Raw genomic sequence first — 22,774 nt, 5'->3', positions numbered from 1 at the left:
TGCAGGAACATCTGACAGTGACAACGGACAGCACCAGGCAGAATAAACAAAAGCTGATATTACAAAACATCCAGTTATTTAGAAGAGCCAGGAAATGGCAGCGATATTAAGAAGTGTCCAAATTCTTAACCTTGCTCTAGGAGAGCTCGTGACAGCATTCACATCAAACTGGGGAAGACAGACTTCTGACGCTGCTCTAGGTTATCACAGTTCTGTCCTAGGGTAAGATTAACCCCCATCCAAACCGTGTTCCTGCCAGCAGATGGAAACTGCATCATAATCAGTAGTCTAATAGCAACTTCATTTCCTGGCAGAAAATGCTAAAACCACAAGACCCCAATTATAGCAGGTGAGTGGGGAGATGAAGCATTAGAAACAGGAATAAAATGAGCTTACGGAGGGCCTTTATAAGACCGGTGTTTGGGGAAAAGGTCACCACTAACCCCATGGGCTGGGCTGGATCTGTTTGTCTGCACACACTGTTCTTTTTCTGGGGATGTGGCAGATCCTGTTGTTGGTTGCTGTGCTAACAACCTTTACCTCTGTCTTTCTTGGTAACAGAATTCTGACCCCCAAGAACGAATCATGATTGGTCTAAGCCGGCCTGTTAACCGTGTTCTCCTTTGCCAGTTATTGGCCTAGGGGTGTGAATATGCCCTAATTCTGGCCATGAGACATAAGGAGATTTTCCTCCCTGAAAAAAGAGGCATCTGAAGAGAAATACCTTTTTCTGCCCTCTTCTCTTTTTGTAATGTAGTAGTATAAAGATAGGATGCCTGGAGCTACAGCAGTCACCTTGTAGCCAGGAGGCAACAAGCATGAGGCTAAAAAGTCAACATGCAGAAGATGCAAAGTGACAGAAGGAGTCACTTGATGACATTACGGAATCACTGAGCACAACTCTGGGACCAATCACTGCTGGGTAAAAAGTAAATATCCTTATGTCTTAAGACACTATTAACTGAATTTTCTGTTTCATGTGACCAAAAAGCACCCTAAGTGATACAGGGGGAATAATCTGAAACCATAAAATAATGAGCTTAGAATGTGCACATTTTATTTTTATTTATCATGTCTCTACCCAAAAAACTATTTGAGGAATTTGAGGATAGAACTATCAGAGGATAGGATATGTGCACCCTCTTGCTTCGATGTCTCCTCAGGCCCTTAGGATAAAGACTGAGATTGCTAGTGTGGCCCAGGAGGCCCAGTATGGTCTCACTCTAACTTATTCCAGATTGTTCACGTGCCACGTGCTGTATGTGCTCCAGCCACGTTAGTCATTAGTTCTCTCTAGTCCATAGGCCCCCTCCTACCAGAGGGTCTTTCTTCCTGGAGTGTCTCCCCTTTCCCCCTCCACCCCCAACATTGCCCAGTTAACCCCTATCTTCCTGCACATGTCAGTTCAGCATCATTTGCCCAGCGACTGCCTTCACGACCTCCCTGATGAAGTCTGTTTCCAGGGCCCCTCCTGTGTAGCTTTCATCACAGTGGTTCTGTAATGCATTTTATGTGCTCCCTCTGTGTCTGTTTCTTTCACTACCCGGTGAGTTCCATGAGCAGAAACCAGGACATTTTTGTTTTTCTCATCACTAGAGGCAGTCAATAAAAATGCTAATTATGCTAATCATAGTTGCCAAAATCTCTTAAGCCCCTCTAAGTGCCACACTGTTAAGCACCTCACAGACATAATTTCATCTGGCCTTACAACGTATGCACTATTGTTATGCATATTTTAAAGATAAGGAAACAGGTTTGGAGAGGTTAAACCTGCTCAAGATCCCAAAGCTAGTAAAACTGGAGCTGTGAAAGGAACCTAGAGCCGAGGGACCCCATTCCCCTCCCTTAAAGGCTATGTGAGGTGACCTCTGAGTGACTGGTGGATGGGACTTCCTGCGTGCACAGGGGAGGTATAAGAGTCGCTGCAGACTGAGCACACAGAGTGATGGCCCCATGACATGCAGCTGCTGGCCTCAAAGAAGAGACGGCACTGCGCTGTGTTAATGGCCCCTGCACTCTCCCCGTAACTCAGGCCTTCTGTAGGAGGAGAGCAGAATAGCATTAGCCGTGGGCAGTTTCAGTTCATCTGTCTGGGATTCAGCAGCAGCTTTACCTGCATGGAACAAAACGGGAGTACTGGGATCAAGCAGAGGATGGATCAGGAAAAACAGGCTGGGCCCATAAAGCACTGGCCACAAACAAACAAGCAAACAGACGCAGAACATGTAGGTCAGGCCATCTAGTTGAGGGCCCGTGGAATCACTTCATTACACACCAGTAATTAAGGGTGCTGGGTTGAAGCTGTTATGTACCCCAGAAAAGGCCACGTTCTTTTAATCCATTCTTGTGGGTATAGACCTGTTGTGGGTGGGACCTTTTATTTAGGTTATTTCAACTTGAGATGTGACCCACCTCCTTCAAGATGGATCTTAATCCTTTTTAAGAAGATAAAAACAGAGAGCTCAGAGAAAAAGAAACCCAAAGAAGGAAGCAAGGACCCAGAAGACCTCAGAGAGGAAGCCACTGGATCCAGAAGCTGAAAGCAATTAAACCCAGGAGCAAAGGGCCAGCAGATGCAGGTCATGTGCCTTCGCATGTGACAGAGGTGTCTCAGATGTCAGGAGCCTGTCTTCACAGTCTATGTATCATCCTCTTGATGCCTTAATTTGGACATTCTCATGGGCTAAGAACTGTAAATTGTAAGTTAATAAATTCCCATTGTTATAAGTTAGTCCATTTCCGGTATATTGCATTTCATCAGCTTTAGCAACCAAAACACTAAATCAGGGAAGGTGAAAATATCTTTGGTAAACTCTGCTTTAAAAAGCCAGTGTCATTTTTAAGAAAGATAAATACATGAAATAATTCAACAGGAAGACATTTAGATTCTTAAAAAGGTTACCACTCAGCTATCTGCAAATAGACATTCAAAATGACCCTTTTCTAGAGGTTTCTATAAAGCAGACATTTAACTGCAGCTCTTTGCCTTCTTTTCATACTTGGTTCATATTTCTTCATGTATATGTGAGTGTGTGTGTGTGTGTGTGTGTTACTTAGATATCCTTCATTCATTTACTCAATAAGTAGTTATTGGCTGCCTACTATATAACCCATATCCAGTTGGGTCTCCTCACGTTATAACTGTGAAGTGGTATGCATGGGCCAAGCTTGGGGGTGTAGCTTTATCTGGTGAGTTCCAGGGTGTCCAGTGAACCCCTCCAAAGGATGGTGGAATTGTCAGATAACAAATTAAATAGACTTTATGAGTGCAACTATGTGGAGTTCTATATAGACCCCAAAGAAGGAGAACCAACTGGGAAGATAAGACATAAAAACATGAAAGATTAGTTCAGACCCCTGAAGAAAATTATAATGCCAGCTGAGTGGCATGGGTAGTAAGTTTCAGGAAAAAAAAAAAAAAGGATGGGCAATGAAATATTAAAGCTGGAAGTCCCATTCCTTCAGCTAAGGAAACCCAAGTCCAGAGAAGTAAAGTACGCTGTCTAAAGTCACATGGCCAGTATGGGTGACATCGCCAAGACTGGACCTCACATATCTCAGCTTAGTCTACCTGGGTACCTCATACTGGATTTTTTTTTTTTTTCCCCAGTGGCAGGCACTGGGAATTGAACTCAGGTCTCTGGCATGGCAGGTGAGACCTCTACCTGCTGAGCCACCATGGCCTGCCCTCATATTGCCTTTTAAAGTCCAATAGCTCCAGCTACATGGAGTACTAGTCCATGGTACCAGGCTGACAAATCCTGGAGCCCAGCACATCTGATTCAGCTCCGGAACCCCAGCCAGACAAACAGGGTGTCCAGTCCTATTTCTGTGCTTTGCACCACTGCCTTAATAATTTATTCTTTGAATTGATGACAGCCCTCTCCAGTAGGAGAAACTTTGCTTGGCTGGGGAGGAAGAACAAATCCCAGCCAAAAGACCTTTTTTTCAGTAGAGTTCTGCCTTGAACTTTTTTTCCCCAGCTTAATTGGATGACATCAAATTCCTTTGAAAAACAGATTTCTTATGAAATTTGAAAATAATGCACATCCATCAACTTCCCATTAAATGAAAATGGCTATATCCTGAGCTCAAGATTTGTAATGCTCAGCTCACTTGAGAGACCTTAGGCTCCTAATAATAAACTTCAGATTTTAAACCCAATTTCTTTACTTTCCTCTTCCACGTAATGCTCCAGAGAACTGAAGACAGTGAGCATTGGCTTCCATTTACAGCTGTCTGCCATAACCGAATGAGTGCAAACATAAGTCAAGGGCAGCCCTGAGAGCTGACCTCTGGAGTGGAGGGCTGGGTTTGTAGCAAAGAGAATGGAAAATGTAACGATGAGGGAGGATGCTGGGAGAAGGGCTGATGAGGACAGTGCATCTTAGGAACAAATTCTGTTTTTCTTGGATGAGAATGTAGGGCACCTGGCTAGAGAGGAAATGGAGCTATAACCACCAAATATATATGAATGAGTTTTAGGGACTCTGGCTATACTACAGCCTGCAAACAGGCCCAGCCATCGGCTGACTGGCGGCAGTCAAACGACTCCAAATGGTCGCTTCCTCTGTCCTCACCCATCTGCTCTCAGCCCCCTTCTCCCTTGATAATGATGCATGCATTGCTTTGGACCCTTCTCTGATCCCAAGTGCCTCTCCAGGCAGGGTGAGGAGGGAGTGGCAGTGGTAGAAGGAATTTTAGACTAATGGTAAGGGGTGCAGAGCTTAAAGCAAGTTCTCCCCTACCAGATGGCCAAATTCCTAACTTATTTCCTTTTCACTCCATTAGTAACACAAAACAAAGCTTGCAGCCATAATGAGAGTCTGAGTTGAACCAGATCTAATTATCTCTCATAAAAGCTTCTGGCCCACAACTACGAGTCCACCTGTGAGTGATTTTCCTTGGGTGCAGTCAGTCCCTGACACAGTCAGCCCTGGAAAAAGGTGTAAACAGCACAGAAAGGCCAGGCCAAAAAGGTTGGCCCTCCAACACATTGTATGCGTGTGTGGTCTAATGGAAACTACTCCATCTCATTGTTTTCACATTCTGAATGCTCTCAATTAAAATTCCCATTTACTACTTGAATGTTTCCAGGCAAGGCAGTGGGAGTTAAATTTTAAAAGAGAGGTTCAGTTTCAAAATATGGTCCCTGTAACCATCTGCCACCCTGCGAGGTTTTACACTTATTAGAATGGGCTTGAACATTAATGTGTGCTGTAAGCAGATGTGACTCATCTGGATTTAGTTGTACAGCCCACAATGTGGTTCAAAAAGAGATATATGGTGAAACGTTGGAAAACTCAGTCCTGCTATGCAGAACACTGCTATATGCAGCATTAGGAGAAGTGGGAGCAGGAGAATATAAGAAAACACATCTCTTAATGGGAGCTCTAGAGAGTTCTGTGAATCATATTGTTAGAACTTGAAGCATTCAGTGTGCATAAGTATATACTGACTGTGGGAATGCATTCTGAAAAAATTTACAACTTACACCCCTTAAAAAGGCCATCTTTTAAATAAGATTGGATAATTCAAATAATAGTTGCAGTTTCTCCAGGATTCATTCACTCATCCAATAAATACTGTGCTGCACCCACATATGTCAAGCATTCTTTGAAGTGTAAGGAGAAAAGTCAAGCACTCTTTGAAGTACAATGAGAAAAAGGTAAAAATCCCTGTCCTCATTGAGTTTCTGTTCTAGTGGTCTCTCAAGAAGAGTCTGGTTTAAAGGGATCCTGCTTGGGAGTGTAAGCTCTAGACCCCTAATCAAGCCCCTTGATGAGGCAGATGGCAGGAACCTGAGTCATTCAGTGCATCATCAATGATAACCTGCTGACACTCCATGTGCTCCTTGAACACTGCCAGGATGCCCTGGGGGCCTTACTTTTGTTCATACTGAAAAGGATACAGCTGCCACTTTCTCCTCTTGGCAGCCAGAAATTGTTCTATCTTGAAGGACTGAAAGAAACCAGCACCTTTTACCTACTGTCTCTTGGCCCAGAATTTTCTTTGTTAAAGTTCTGAATATAAGTGGGAGCAATGGTGGTTTGTTGAAGGGGTGAGGAGGTGGGCAGGTATTCCCTTTTGGATGGGCGGGTGCTTCAGCTTGGGCCCTGACTTTGCTAAATGAACCCAATGGACAGACCCAGTGCAACCTCCTTAAGATTTTCAAGGACATTTTATGCACCCAGTGTATAAAATCATCCCCATAACAGGATCAAATGAACCAAAAGTTAAAGTCAAAGAGCAGAGTAGTGTTAGTAAACCCAAGTGCTGAGTACAAGTACACCCTCCTTAAGATTTTCAAGGACAGGAAAATGAAGCAGACACACATTTAGCAGAATAACCTCTCTCCAACACCCAGTGTGACTCACTTCTGCATGTTTTCCCATCTGGATTTAGGGTAAACCCTTTTAGGCAACGGCAGGAGTAAGAATCATCTGTGTTGACACAGTCCTGCTGACATCCATGATTAGTGGAGGCACAATAGTCTATCCCTGGAAAGAAAGAAATATGATAATAATGATGAGCAACAAAACCATAAATCTAACAAATGAAATTCAAGGGATTTTCAGCCTTAACCTTTCCTAAATGGGTAAAATCCCATAATGTCGAAGACTTTTGCCACGAAGAGATCTCTCAATGAGGCTTTTTCCATGTCTAGGGATATGACCCCCCCGAAAGAGAAACTTGTTGACAAGTTACAAAATATTTATGCAACCAATGAGTGTGTGAACATGTTTTTCTTGTCGTGGTTCATCTTACATCCACCAAAATGAGAACATAGAGATTATGTTACTGAAGCAAGAATAGAAAAGTCATGCAATAGAACGAGACAGTTGTCTGAGAACAAATAAGAACTTCATTTGTAATGAGGTTTAAAAGCATTACAATTCAATAAAGGATCAATTATTCAATAAGTGGTTTGGGGGGAAACTATCTAGTTGAAAAAAAGTAGTAATCTCATTTCTTGCTTTAAAGTGAACTAATTTCCAGATTGATTCATAAATCCAAATAATAAACATAAAACTACAAGAAAATGTAGGTGATTGTGGACAGACAAAACTTTTCTACACATAAAAGCAATGGAAGAAATAAAGGAACAGATAACACAGATTTATTAATTGGAAGTTAAGGATTTCAGGTACATTTAATATTTTGACTATAATAATTAAATGACAAATAAGGAAAAGTATTTGCCATATATAAGATGCAAAGTATAATAATTTTATTATATTAACAACTTATAAATCTGTATGAAATTATGAAGCTAAACATCTATTAAATATTTTATGGCCCTTATATCAAATGTTCATTATCTTATTTAATCCTCCCAACAATTTTATGAAGTAGGGATTAATATGATCTCCATTTTGCAGATAAGGAATCTGAAGCTGAGAGAGCGTACAAGACTTCATAGGGTCACCAATTAATAAACACTGAGGAGAAAATTTGTACCCCAACCTGACTCTAAAGTCCATGCTGAGTCTTATGTTATGTAGCTATGAAACTGATAAAAAAAGAAATCAAGGATTTGGAGAGACAATTCACAGAAGAAGAAATACAAATGTCTGATGATTATATGAAAAAAGTGTTAGCCTCATGTTTATTCATTCATTCAATAAATATTTTCTGTGCATCTACCATGGACTGGGCCCTGGAATTTGGCAGTGAGCAAAGAGACAGTCCTTTGCCTCATGGAGTTTACAGGGTTCCCTTATAGTCTCTTTAGAGGAGGAGATTATTCATTAAGCAAATAATCACACCAATAAATATACATTTGCACACTGTAAGAATTTTATGAACAAAAGATAATCAATAATTTAGAGGTGGGGCAAAATGGTGGCATAGGGAGGTATGGAATTTAGTTAGTCCTGCAGAGCAACTAGTAAATAGCCAGGAACAATTTGGAACAACTGTTTGGTGGACATTCATGATTGGACACACATTGTACACCAACTTGAAATGGGTGGAATGGGCGAGATCACGGTACAGAATTATAAGTCTCCAAACTGTACAGGCTGGTGCCCCTTCCCCCCTGCATGGCAGGCTGTGTTGGAGACACTTCCCCATGGGAAAAAGAACTAGTCTCTACTAGGAACAAGGAAATCAATCAAGCTCCAACTGTGGTTTTAATTAATAAATTTGGATGGTTGAATGCAAGCTCTGAGCACAGATAAACCCAGAGCAAACAGTAAAGGAACACTGAGATCTCTCCTGGCAGAGAGGCGGCAGGCTTATGGGGGGAAAAATGGAGGCCTTTGGAGTCACTCAGCTCAAAATACTGGAAAAGGGCTGGGCCCCATGAAAAGGGGCACATAAAGCTGGATACCAGCTTGTTCTTGACTGGCATTTTCAATTGTCAGCCCTGACCAAGGCAATGGCAGAGTTAAGTTGGGTCTGAGAGACAAAGTAGTCAAGTGAAGGAGATAATTCCCTAATGGGTGTAACTTCCCCAAGAAAAGGCAGGAGGAGGTGTACCCTCACGCAGAAAATTCATATTCCAGAGGCTGGAAAACAGAAACAGCTTAAGCTTGGCTTCTACCTCAACCTTAATGTCTCCACTACAACCCTGGCAGGAACAGGGTCTGCTAAGAATTAAAGGCACTGCACCACTTTATGCCAGTGGGGAGCTGCAGGCTGAGAAGCAACACCTGATGTGCAGGATAGGAAAAGCACAGAGTCTAGAGGTTTCACAGGAAAGTCTGACAACCTGCTGGGTCTCATCCTCAGGGAAACGTGATACTGATATACCCTCCTCCTTATACTTAAGCCTATCTTGTCTGGGAAAGTCTGATTCAGGTCTATCATATCTTGAGAGACCCTACTCAAAAAAAAGTTTCCATATAGGCGGGGCAAGAACCAGAAAAACAAGAGCTAAAAAATTCTGACCAGCTAAACAGAAGCTATGCTAGAGGTCTAGAATAAGTTGAACTTAATGACAAAGAACAGATACAGAACAAAGACAACCAACAAGAAAACCCTATCTAAAAGAGTAAAAATGACCTCCAGAATAAACTAATCAAGGAAATCAGATGCCTAGACACCAGCAAAAAATTACAAGTCATACTAGAAAAAACAAAGAGACAGTCCAGTCAAAGGAACAAACTGATACTTCAAATGAGATACAGTAGTTGAAACAACTCAAGATATTCAAACAAACATGCTAAATCAAATCAATGAGCTGATAGAAGATGTGGCAAAAGATATGAAGGACATAGAGAAGACACCGGGTGACCATAAAGATGAACTTGAAAGCTTGAAAAAAAAATGGCAGAACTTATGGAATGAAGGCACAATGGAAGAGATGAAAAACACAGTGGAGAATGCTGGTTTGAAAGGATGTATGGACCCTAGAAAAGCCATGTTTTAATCAAAATCCCATTTCGTAAAGACAGAATAATCCCTATTCAATACGGTATATTTGAAACTGTAATCATATCATCTTCCTGGAGATGTGATTTAATCAATAGTGGTTGTTAAGCTGGATTAAGTGACGACATGTCTCCACCCACTTGGGTGGTTCTTAATAAGTTTCTGGAGTCCTATAAAAGAGGAAACATTTTAGAGAATAAAAGAGATTTGGAAAGAGCAGAGAACGCTGCAGCACCACGAGGCAGAGTCCACCAGTTAGCGACCTTTGGAGACAAAGAAGGAAAACGCCTCCCAGGGAGCTTCATGAAACAGAAAGCCAGGAGAGAAAGCTAGCAGATGATGCCATGTTAGCCATGTGCCTTCCCAGCTGAGAGAGAAGCCCTGACTGTGTTCTCTGTATGCCTTCTCACTAGAGAGAGAAACCCTGAACTACATCAGCCTTCTTGAATCAAGTTATCATTCCCTGGATGTCTTAGATTGGACATTTCTATAGACTTGTTTTAATTGGGACATTTTCTCAATCTTAGAACTGTAAACTAGCAACTAATTAAATTCCCCCTTTTAAAAGCCATTCTGTTTCTGCTATATTGCATTCTGGCAGCTAGCAAACTAGAACAACTGCCAACCAAGAATTCTATATCTGGCCAAAACTATCCTTCAAAAAATGAGGTTTTAAAATATTTTCAGACAAACAGACACAGGGAGAGTTTGTGAACAAAAAATACTAAAGGGCACAGTACAGGCAGATAGGAAACGACAAGTGTGATGATCTGAAAGGATTTGTGTACCCTAGAAAAGCCATGTTTCAATCCTCATCCAATCTTGTGAGAGCAACCTTTCTTTTAATCCCTATTCAATACTATAGGTAGGAAAATTGGTTATATTATCTCCATAGAGATGTTCTTGCCTGATTGTGGGTATTAGCCTTGGATTAGAGGGAGACTCCACCCATTCCAGGTGAGTCTTGACTAGTTTACTGGAATCCTTTAAAAGAGAAAGCTTCAGAATGATGAGAGCCATGAGGAGAGCCCACGCAGCCAGAGACCTTTGGAGATGAAGGAGGAAAATGACCCTGGGGGAGCTTCATGAAACAAGAAGCCTGGAGAGAAGACTAGCAGATGTGGCCATGTTTGCCATGTACCTTTTCAGTAGTGAGAGAAACCCTGAACTTCATTAGCCTTTCCTGAGTGAAGGTAACTACTTGTTGATACCTTAATTAGGACATTTTTATAGACTTGCTTTAATGGGGACATTTTCATGGCCTTAGAATGGCAAACTAGCAAATTAATAAATTCCCCCTTTTAAAAGTCATTCCATTTCTGGCATATCGCATGCCAGCAGTTAGCAAACTAGAACAACAGGAGAGAGAGGTTTGCGGAAAAGTGTAGGAATGAATACTGTCAATAAGGATACATAATAAAATCATTATGCATGCAACAATATGGATGAACCTTGAGGACATTATGTTGAGTGAAATTAACCAGAAATAAAAGAACAAATACTATATGGTCTCACTAATATGAACTAACATTAGTGAGTAAGCTTTGAGAGTTAAAGTTGAGAACACATGTTATGAGGAGATAGAAAGAGTAGAGATCGGCCATTTGATGCTGAAGGAGTACAGAATATTCAACAGGATTGACTGTAATCCAGAAACTGTTAGTGCAATACTATCTGATGGTAGCTATTGTAAGTACTCTGAACAAAGCTGAATGTGAGTATGGTTGAAAGAGGAGGGGTGTATTAGTTAGGGTTCTCTAGAGAAACAGAATCAACAGGGAACACTTGCAAATATAAAATTTATGAAAGTGTCTCACGTGACCGTAGAAATGCAGAGTCCAAAATCCACAGGGCAGGCTCCGAAGCCGATGACTCCAATGGATGGCCTGGATGAACTCCACAGGAGAGGCTCACCAGCCAAAGCAGGAATGCAACCTGTCTCCTCTGAGTCCTCCTTAAAAGGCTTCCCATGATTGCATTTAGCATCACTAATTGCAGAAGACACTCCCCTTTGGCTGATTACAAATGGAATCAACTGTGGATGTAGCTAATGTGATCATGACCTAATCCTATGAAATGTCCTCATTGCAACAGACAGGCCAGCGCTTGCCCAATCAGATGAACAGGTACCACAACTTGGCCAAGTTGACACCTGTCCCTAACCATGACAGCCCACCCCTTGTCAGCTTGGCACCTATATATATATATCACCTTAGACCATACTTAATTTCCAAATGAAAACAAATAAGCACACATTTTTTCTTTTACCTGACAATACTCAACTGTCCTGCATATAACTGGAAACACATTAAATCTCTCCAGAATAGGGTGCAAATCCTTGGGCAACATTCATTCTTAAACTTGATATCTTACAACTTAAATAGTATAACACAAGCAAAACAGCATTACAGCTCTCGTTTCTGTAACTGATCACGTGGTCGAAGTTCATATTTCTCACTACCTTCTTCCACTACCCATTCCATGTTCCCTTTCCCCTCAGCAAGCACTTCAGCTGGCCGTGGTTCTTTGCCTGGTGGGGTGACCCAAACCTTCATTCCTGAAGTCTCAGAGCCATTAGTGGTCCTGCCTGGATTGTGTTGTTGCAGTTTTCCATTGATTTTGATCACAGGGCATGGTAGTACTAATAGACGGCCCAGGGGATCTCCTATATTCCAAGAAAACTCCTCTTTACCTCCATTATGTAGTTGCAGTCCTACTTCCTTCTGATAGTCAGGGTCAATTACCCCAGACAATAATGTAATCCCCTTCTTGGTGTGTTGATCCAGAGGCATAAGTAGCCCAAAGTGGCCAGGCGGCAATCTTAACTTCCAGTTCAGTGGTATCACTATTGTTTCTCTTGGAGAAAGCACACCCCGTTTTGGAACTAAAACCTGTAGACCAGCAGAACTCAGGGTAGCAGGGACAGGAAGCAAAAATTTTCCTAGTGGATCACTAGGAGTAATAGTGAGTGGCACCACACCCATTTCCACCCCTTGGTTCCTGGACCCATGGATCCTACCTATGGGAGAAACAGCACCATACAGCGGACGCTGATTCAGAGCATACACAGCTTCCTGGAGAACATTACCCCAGCCTTTCAAGTTTTTGCCACCTAGTTGGCACTGTAATTGAGTTTTCAAAAGGCCATTCCACCGTTCTATCAATCCAGCTGCTTCTGGATGATGGGGAACATGGTAAGACCAGAGAATTCCATGAGCATGTGCCCATTCCCGCACTTCATTTGCTGTGAAGTGTGTTCCTTGATCCGAAGCAATGCTATGTGGAATACCATGATGATGGATAAGGCATTCTGTAAGCCCATGGATAGTAGTTTTGGCAGAAGCATTGCATGCAGGGAAAGCAAACCCATATCCAGAGTATGTGTCTATTCCAGTTAGAACAAATCGCTGCCCCTTCCATGAAGGGAGTGGTCCAATGTAATCAACCTGCCACCATGTAGCTGGCTGGTCACCTCGGGGAATGGTGCCATATCGGGGGCTGAGTGTGGGTCTCTGCTGCTGGCAGATTGGGCACTCAGCAGTGGCTGTAGCCAGGGCAGCCTTGGTGAGTGGAAGTCCATGTTGCTGAGCCCATGCATAACCTCCATCCCTACCACCATGACCACTTTGTTCATGAGCCCATTGGGCAATAACAGGAGTTGCTGGGGAAAGAGGCTGACTAGTATCCATAGAACGGGTCATCTTATCCACTTGATTATTAAAATCTTCCTCTGCTGAAGTCACCCTCTGGTGTGCATTCACATGGGACACAAATATCTTCATGTTTTTAGCCCACTCAGAAAGGTCTATCCACATGCTTCTTCCCCAGACCTCTTTGTCACCAATTTTCCAATTATGGTCTTTCCAAGTCCCTGACCATCCAGCCAAATCATTAGCAACAGCCCATGAGTCAGTATACAAACGCACCTCTGGCCAGTTTTCCTTCCAAGCAAAATGAACAACCAGGTGCACTGCTTGAAGTTCTGCCCACTGGGAGGATTTCCCCTCACCACTGTCCTTCAAGGACACCCCAGAAAGGGGTGGTAATGCTGCAGCTGTCCACTTTCGGGTGGTACCTGCATATCGTGCTGAACCATCTGTAAACCAGGCCCGAGTTTTCTCTTCCTCAGTCAATTCACTGTAAGGAACTCCCCAAGAGGCCATAGCTCTGGTCTGGGAAAGAGAAGGTAATGTGGCAGCAGGAGAGGAAACCATGGGCATCTGTGCCACTTCTTCATGTAACTTACTTGTGCCTTCAGGACCTGCTCTGGCTCTATCTCGTATATACCATTTCCACTTTACAATAGAGTGCTGCTGTGCATGCCCAACTTTATGGCTTGGTGGGTCAGACAACACCCAACTCATGATAGGCAACTCAGGTCTCATGGTAACTTGGTGGCCCATGGTTAAGCATTCAGTCTCTTAAGGCCCAGTAGCAGGCCAAAGCTGTTTCTCAAAAGGAGAGTAGTTATCTGCAGCAGATGGTAAGGCTTTGCTCCAAAATCCTAAGGGTCTGCGTTGTGATTCTCTGATAGGGGCCTGCCAAAGGCTCCAGACAGCATCTCTATTTGCCACTGACACTTCCAGCACCATTGGATCTGCTGGATCATATGGCCCAAGTGGCAGAGCAGCTTGCACAGCAGCCTGGACCTGTCGCAGAGCCTCTTGTTCAGGTCCCCACCCAAAATTAGCAGCTTTTCTGGTCACTCGATAAATGGGCCAGAGTAGCACACCCAAATGAGGAATATGTTGTCGCCAAAATCCAAAAAGACCAACTAGGCGTTGTGCCTCTTTTTTGGTTGTGGGAGGGGCCAGATGCAGCAATTTATCCTTCACCTTAGAAGGGATATCTCGACATGCCCCACACCACTGGACACCTAGAAATTTTACTGAGGTGGAAGGCCCCTGTATTTTTGTTGGATTTATCTCCCATCCTCTGACACGCAAATGCCTTACCAGTAAATCTAGAGTAGTTGCTACTTCTTGCTCACTAGGTCCAATCAACATGATATCATCAATATAATGGACCAATGTGATGTCTTGTGGGAGGCAGAAATGATCAAGGTCTCTGCGAACAAGATTATGACATAGGGCTGGAGAGTTGATATACCCCTGAGGTAGGACAGTGAAAGTATATTGCTGACCTTGCCAACTGAAAGCAAACTGTTTCTGGTGGTCCTTACTAATAGCTATTGAGAAAAAAGCATTTGCCAGATCAATAGCTGCATACCAGGTACCAGGGGATGTATTGATTTGCTCAAGCAATGATACTACATCTGGAACAGCAGCTGCAATTGGAGTTACCACCTGGTTGAGTTTACAATAATCCACTGTCATTCTCCAAGACCCATCTGTTTTCTGCACAGGCCAAATAGGAGAGTTGATTGGGGATGTGGTGGGAATCACCACCCCTGCATCTTTCAAGTCCTTAAGAGTGGCAGTAATCTCTGCAATCCCTCCAGGAATACGGTATTGCTTTTGATTTACTATTTTGCTTGGTAGGGGCAGTTCTAGTGGCTTCCACTTGGCCTTTCCCACCATAATAGCCCTCACTGCACGAGTTAGAGGACCAACGTGGGGATTCTTCCAGTTGCTCAGTATGTCTATGCCAATTATACATTCCAGAACTGGGGAAATAACTACAGGATGGGTCCGGGGGCCCACTGGACCCACTGTGAGACGGACCTGAGCTAAAACTCCATTGATCACCTGACCTCCATAAGCCCCCACTCTGACTGGTGGTCCAGAGTGACGTTTTGGGTCCCCTGGAATTAATGTCACTTCTGAACCAGTGTCTAATAATCCCCGAAATACTGATCATTTCCTTTTCCCCAATGCACAGTTACCCTGGTAAAAGGCCGTCGGTCTCCTTGGGGAAGACTTAGAGGAAGGTCAACAGTATAAATCTGTGGCAGTGTAACAGGTTTCTTCCCCATAGGGACCTGGCCTCCCCTTCATTCAAGGGGCTCAGGGTCTGTAAACTGTTTCAAGTCTGGAAATTGATTAAGGGGCTGTGACTCTGTGTTTTTGTAATTCAGGTTAGACTTCTGTTCCCTTGACCTAGAACTCTTTTGTTTATACAGCTCCAACAAGAATTTAGTAGACTGCCCTTCTATTGTATTTCTAGGCACCCCATGATTTACTAGCCAATGCCACAAATCTCTGCGTGTCATATAATTTTGATGCCTCCTTTGAGTTTGTTGTCTATTATAATACCCGCGTCTACCCTGTCTTTGGTGATTAAGTGCTGCCACCTGGCTTCTGCCAACTCGGGATCCTGTCATCCCCATTGTGTTTAAGGATTCCAGCTCAGTGACAGCAGTTCCTACAGTAATATCTGACCTACAGAGAAGTGCAACCACAGAGCTCTTCAGGGATGATGGTGCTAGTCTCACAAACTTATTTCTCACTGTTCTGGTAAAAGGTGCATCTTCTGGACATTCCTGGGGTGTAAGAGCAGGCTTTGCATGATAAATCCACTCTAACATCCCAATCTCTCTAAGCCTCTGGATCCCCTCACCTACATTATACCAGGGCAGTTCTGGCATTTCAACCTCAGGTAATGTTGGCCACCTTTTGATCCATGTTTCAACTAACCACCCAAACGAGCTGTTAACACCTTTTCTAACTGCTCTAGCTATAACATTGAATGCAGAATCTCTGCTTAGTGGGCCCATATCAATAAATTCAGCCTGATCCAGCCTTATATTCCTCCCACCATTATCCCACACTCTTAAAATCCATTGCCACACATATTCCCCTGATTTCTGTCTATATAAATTGGAAAACTCACACAGTTCTTTTGGAGTATAACATACCTCCTCATGTGTGATACTTTGTACCTCACCTTTAGGGGCCTGTTGGGACTTTAGTCTAGTTATAGGTCTAGAAGAAATGAGGGGTGGTGGGGGTGGGTCATGAAAAGAATTAGAAATATCTTCCAAGCCATTTGCTTCAGGGCTTTCATTTGCAGTTTCATCTGGTGAAACAGGATTAATAACTCTAGGGCTAATCCTTTCAGGAGGAGGTTGGGTGGCCAATTCCTCAAGGCAGGCTGGAGGTGGGGCGGCTATGTCCTCAGGGCAGACTATTACAGGGTTATCTAAAGAAGGCTCAGCATGGTCTAGGGTTTCAACCTCACCCCCAACATCATTATCAATCCATATGTCACCATCCCATTTTTCAGGGTCCCACTCCTTTCCAATCAATGCCCTCACTTTAACGGCAGACACCATGCAAGACTGAGATTTCAGTTTACGTTGTAAAGTTGCTACTCTAACAATAAGATTCTGAGTCTGATTTTCAGAGATCTCACGTCTACAGCTACAGGAAATAAAATTTTCCTTCAGGATACTCATAGAAACCTCTACATCTTTCAGACGGCACTTAAGCTTCTTGTTTGAAGCCTTAAGCCCATCCCTTTCACCCTTTAATGTAGACAGTGTATCTAACAACAACCAACCAACATCTCTATAACTCTTATTTCTACAAAACTCTGTAAAGGTGTCAAAAACATTATCCCCCAGAGTATGGCTTCGTACAAGCGAAGCATTAGGAGAATCGAATGATGATATTTTGACTATCTCCTTTGCCAACTCAGTCCATGGATTGGGAGTGTCATTCTGATTACGGGAATCAGAGTCCTTAGAGTCTCTGAGCCCAGTCAGAGTAGAAAACCATTCATAAAAACCCATTTTTAAGATTCTGTTCCTTAAGAACCACTCCTGGTACCAAGATGTATTAGTTAGGGTTCTCTAGAGAAACAGAATCAACAGGGAACACTTGCAAATATAAAATTTATGAAAGTGTCTCATGTGACTGTAGAAATGCAGAGTCCAAAATCCACAGGGCAGGCTGCGAAGCCGATGACTCCAATGGATGGCCTGAATGAACTTCACAGGAGAGGCTCACCAGCCAAAGCAGGAATGCAACCTGTCTCCTCTGAGTCCTCCTTAAAAGGCTTCCCATGATTGCATTTAGCATCACTAATTGCAGAAGACACTCCCCTTTGGCTGATTACAAATGGAATCAACTGTGGATGTAGCTAACGTGATCATGACCTAATCCTATGAAATGTCCTCATTGCAACAGACAGGCCAGCGCTTGCCCAATCAGATGAACAGGTACCACAACTTGGCCAAGTTGACACCTGTCCCTAACCATGACAAGGGGGTTATGTATGACACCAGAAAGAAAGATAAAAGCGAAAGACTGGGACTGTATAACTTAGTAAAAGCTAGAGTAACAATGATGGTGAACAAATATAAGAATGTTTTATACGAGGGAGAACAAATGAATGTCAACATTGCAAGGTGTTGAAAATGGGCCGATAAATGGAAAAAATACAATCAATACAAACTAGAGTCTATAGTTAACAGTAACATTGTAATATGCTTCCAATAAATGTAATGAAGGCAATACACCAAAGCTAAATGTCAATAAGAGGGGGATATAAGGGAGGGGTATGGGGTTCTTGGTTGTGGTAGTGGTTCTCCTTTTTATTTTACTTCATTTATTTGATTTTTTTTTCTTCAGTTTTTCCCTCTTCTTTCTTGGTGGAAGAAATGGAAAATGTCCTCATATAGATTGTGACAGTGAGTGCATAACTATATGATTATACCAGGAACTATTGATTATTTACTTAGGATGGATTGTATGGTATGTGAATAAAACTGCTTAAAAAATAAACAGAAAGATACAAGTGCTGGAGAAAATGTGGAGAGATGTACCTATTCACTGTTGGTAGGGAAGTAGAGTGGTGCAGCCAGCCCCTCTGGAGGGCAGAGTGGTGTTTCCACAGGAGGCTAGGTACAGGATTGCTATGTGACCCTGCAACCCAACCTTATTATGAGGCATACACTTGGAAGAACTGAAAACAGGGACACAAATGGACATTTGCACACTGGTGTTTATGGTGGCAGTATTCATGATTTGCAATGGATGGGGGTGGCCTAAGGGTACACTGACAGATAATGGAAGGGGGAACTGTCGTGTATGCATACAATGGAATATTGAGTGGCTGCAAGAAGGAATAAAGTTGTGAGGCATGCAACTAAATGAATAAACCTTGAGGACAGTATGTTGAGTGACATAAGTCAGAAACAAAAAGACAAATATTATAACGCCTCACTAATATGGACTAACTATAATGTGCAAACTCTGAGAATTGAATTCAAGACCATAGGTTATCAGGGGAAGGTTTATGTAAAGGTTCTTAGATTGTAAACTCTTATAGCAGTCACAACTACTCCTGAGTTGTAAAATTTATTTCTAAATTCTGAGATGTGGAATTCTTTGTGTATAACCTGGTCATTCCCTGGAACTTCAGGTATCCGTGCAAGACCTGAGACTTGGAGCTAGAGTTCTGCAGATATGAAAGTCAGCATTACCCCATACAGGAACTATCAAAAAAGCCAAAAAAAGCCAGAAACCCACAACCTCCAGATGGGTCCTTGGACCAGATAAATCCTTAAAAAACCTGGAGGGCCCAGCTTCTCCAGAACATCATCTGTTTCCATCTTCGTACTACTGACAGCCCCTTCCAAGTAGCATCTCTTGGCATATGGTTCTTGTTCATGAAAACATTCACACGGTCCTCTTACAACTGGCCTGAAGCATCAACTCTTCAGATACTCGCGGCTTTCCAACCACCACCGTGTCCTCTTCCACCTTCACCGGCTCCTCCGCCACCATCCTCGACAGCCTTGCCATCCTCACCTTTCCTCCTCCAGAACAGCTACTAGGGGAGTAGAAACGATACAGAACAGCTCCTGGAGCCACGACAGAGATCAAAAAGACAGCGTACCCCATCCTGGAACGGCTGACTGGCTGGGAGAACCCACTCCGGTGAGATCGCCGAGGGGTGCGGGCTTCCCCGGGCGGGGCGGCAAGCGGCCGGAGTCCCTCCCCTCCTCCTTCCCGGGCCAGCTGGCAGAATTGGGCAGGCGGTCCCCTCAAGCCACGGCGGCTGGTGCCCTCCTGCCACGCTTGGTGCCCCGGGCTCACTAGGAAATTCGGACGGGCGCTCTCCCGGGCTGCAGCGGCCGGCGACCCTCCCCACGTTCGGACCCCCGGGCTGGCTGGCACTCTTCCAAGCCGCTTCGGCTGGTGAACCTCCCCCACGGCGAGAGTTTTCCAAAGTTAAAGGACCCACAGCACCTTTTACTGGTGGGATGCGCAGACAAACGTGTGCCACGAGCGCCACCTACTGGGCAGGATAAGAAAAACAGAACCCAGAGATTTCACAGAAAAATCTTACAACCTTGTTGGGTCCGACACCCAGGGAAATCTGACTAAATGCCGAGACGCCAGCAGAAGATAACGGCCCACGCTCAGAAGATTGAGAATATGGCCCAGTCAAAGAAACAAACCAATAGTTCAAATGAGATACAGGAGCTGAGACAACTATCCTGAATATACGAACAGAAATGGAAAACCTCTTCAAAAACGAAATCGATAAATTGAGGGAGGACATGAAGAAGACATGGGCTGAACAAAAAGAAGAAATAGAAAAACTAAAAAAACAAATCACAGAGCTTATGGAAGTGAAGGATAAAGTAGAAAAGATGGAAAAAACAATGGATACCTACAATGATAGATTTAAAGAGACAGAAGATAGAATTAGTGATTTGGAGGATGAAACATCTGAATTCAAAAAGAAACAGATTATCGGGAAAAGAACGGAAAAATTTGAACAGGGTATCAGGAAACTCAAGGACAATATGAACCGCACAAATATATGTATTGTGGGTGTCCCAGAAGGAGAAGAGAAGGGAAAAGGAGGAGAAAAACTAATGGAAGAAATTATCACTGAAAATTTCCCAACTCTTATGAAAGACCTAAAATTACAGATCTAAGAAGTACAGCGCACCCCAAAGAGATTAGACCCAAATAGGCGTTCTCCAAGACACTTACTAGTTAGAATGTCAGAGGTCAAAGAGAAAGAGAGGATCTTGAAAGCTGCAAGAAAAAAACAATCCATCACATACAAGGGAAACCCAATAAGACTATGTGTAGATTTCTCAGCAGAAACCATGAAAGCTAGAAGACAGTGGGATGATATATTTAAATTACTAAAAGAGAAAAACTGCCAACCAAGACTCCTATATCCAGCAAAATTGTCCTTCAAAAATGAGGGAGAAATTAAAACATTCTCAGACAAAAAGTCACTGAGAGAATTTGTGACCAAGAGACTAGCTCTGCAAGAAATACTAAAGGGCGCACTAGAGTCAGATACGAAAAGACAGAAGAGAGGTATGGAGAAGAGTGTAGAAAGAAGGAAAGTCAGATATGATATATATAATACAAAAGGCAAAATGGTAGAGGAAAATATTATCCAAACAGTAATAACACTAAATGTTAATGGACTGAATTCCCCAATCAAAAAACATAGATTGGCAGAATGGATTAAAAAAAAGGATCCTTCTATATGCTGTCTACAGGAAACACATCTTAGACCCAAAGATAAACATAGGTTGAAAGTGAAAGGTTGGGAAAAGATATTTCATGCAAATAACAACCAGAAAAGAGCAGGAGTGGCTATACTAATATCCAACAAATTAGACTTCAAATGTAAAACAGTTAAAAGAGACAAAGAAGGACACTATCTACTAATAAAAGGAACAATTAAACAAGAAGACATAACAATCATAAATATTTACGCACTGAACCAGAATGTCCCAAAATATGTGAGGAATACACTGCAAACACTGAAAAGGGAAATAGACTCATATACCATAATAGTTGGAGACTTCAATTCCCCACTCGCATCAATGGACAGAACATCTAGACAGAGGATCAAGAAAGAAATAGAGAATCTGAATATTACTATAAATGAGCTAGACTTAACAGACATTTATAGGACATTACATCCCACAACAGCAGGATACACCTTTTTCTCAAGTGCTCATGGATCATTCTTAAAGATAGACCATATGCTGGGTCACAAAGCAAGTCTTAACAAATTTAAAAAGATTGAAATCATACACAACACTTTCTCAGATCATAAAGGAATGAAGTTGGAAATCAATAATAAGCGGAGTGCCAGAAAATTCACAAATATGTGGAGGCTCAACAACACACTCTAAAACAACGAGTGGGTCAAAGAAGAAATTGCAAGAGAAATTAGCAAATACCTCAAGGCGAATGAAAATGAAAACACAACATATCAAAACTTATGGGACGCAGCAAAGGCAGTGTTAAGAGGGAAATTTATTGTCCTAAATGCCTATATCAGAAAAGAAGAAAGGCAAAAATGCAGGAATTAACTGTCCATTTGGAAGAACTGGAGAAAGAACAGCAAACTAATCCCAAAGCAAGCAAAAGGAAAGAAATAACAAAGATCAGAGCAGAAATAAATGAAATTGAAAACATGAAAACAATAGAGAAAATCAATAAGACCAGAAGTTGGTTCTATGAGAAAATCAATAAGATTGATGGGCCCTTAGCAAGATTGACAAAAAGAAGAAGAGAGAGGATGCAAATAAATAAGATCAGAAATGGAAGAGGAGACATAACTACTGACCTCACAGAAATAAAGGAGGTAATAACAGGATACTATGAACAACTTTACGCTAATAAATACAACAATTTAGATGAAATGGACGGGTTCCTGGAAAGACATGAACAACCAACTTTGACTCAAGAAGAAATAGATGACCTCAACAAACCAATCACAAGTAAAGAAATTGAATCAGTCATTCAAAAGCTTCCTAAAAAGAAAAGTCCAGGACCAGACGGCTTCACATGTGAATTCTATCAAACATTCCAGAAAGAATTAGTACTAACTCTCCTCAAACTCTTCAAAAAATCAAAGCGGAGGGAAAACTACCTAATTCATTCTATGAAGCCAACATCACCCTCACACCAAAACCAGGCAAAGATATTACAAAAAAAGAAAACTACAGACCAATCTCTCTAATGAATACAGATACAAAAATCCTCAATAAAATTCTAGCAAATCGTATCCAACCACACATTAAAAGAATTATACATCATGACCAAGTAGGATTCATCCCAGGCATGCAAGGATGGTTCAACATAAGAAAATCAATTAATGTAATACACCATATCAACAAATCAAAGCAGAAAAATCACATGATCATCTCAATTGATGCAGAGAAGGCATTTGACAAGATTCAACATCCTTTCCTGTTGAAAACACTTCAAAAGATAGGAATACAAGGGAACTTCCTTCAAATGATAGAGGGAATATATGAAAAACCCACAGCTAATATCATCCTCAATGGGGAAAAATTGAAAACTTTCCCCCCAAGATCAGGAACAAGACAAGGATGTCCACTATCACCACTATTATTCAACATTGTGTTGGAGGTTCTAGCCAGAGCAATTAGACAAGAAAAAGAAATACAAGGCATCAAAATTGGAAAGGAAGAAGT

General features: G+C 42.3%; 1 protein-coding gene across 3 annotated transcripts in view; it reads right to left on the bottom strand.

Annotated features, from left to right (window-relative positions):
- The window catches only part of MATN2 (matrilin 2), a 200,865-nt gene that overhangs the window by 34,769 nt on the left and 143,322 nt on the right, over positions 1–22,774 (bottom strand). For all 3 annotated transcript variants that reach the window (XM_077167296.1, XM_077167298.1, XM_077167297.1), the window contains exon 7: positions 6,378–6,500. In XM_077167296.1, coding sequence (XP_077023411.1) covers positions 6,378–6,500 — 123 coding nt within the window. The remainder of the gene's footprint in view (positions 1–6,377; positions 6,501–22,774) is intronic.

This window comes from Tamandua tetradactyla, chromosome 6 (genome assembly GCF_023851605.1).
Source record: "Tamandua tetradactyla isolate mTamTet1 chromosome 6, mTamTet1.pri, whole genome shotgun sequence".
Lineage (NCBI taxonomy): Eukaryota > Metazoa > Chordata > Mammalia > Pilosa > Myrmecophagidae > Tamandua > Tamandua tetradactyla.
Note: the sequence above shows the minus strand (reverse complement) of the source record. Positions and strands in the feature narration are given on the sequence as shown.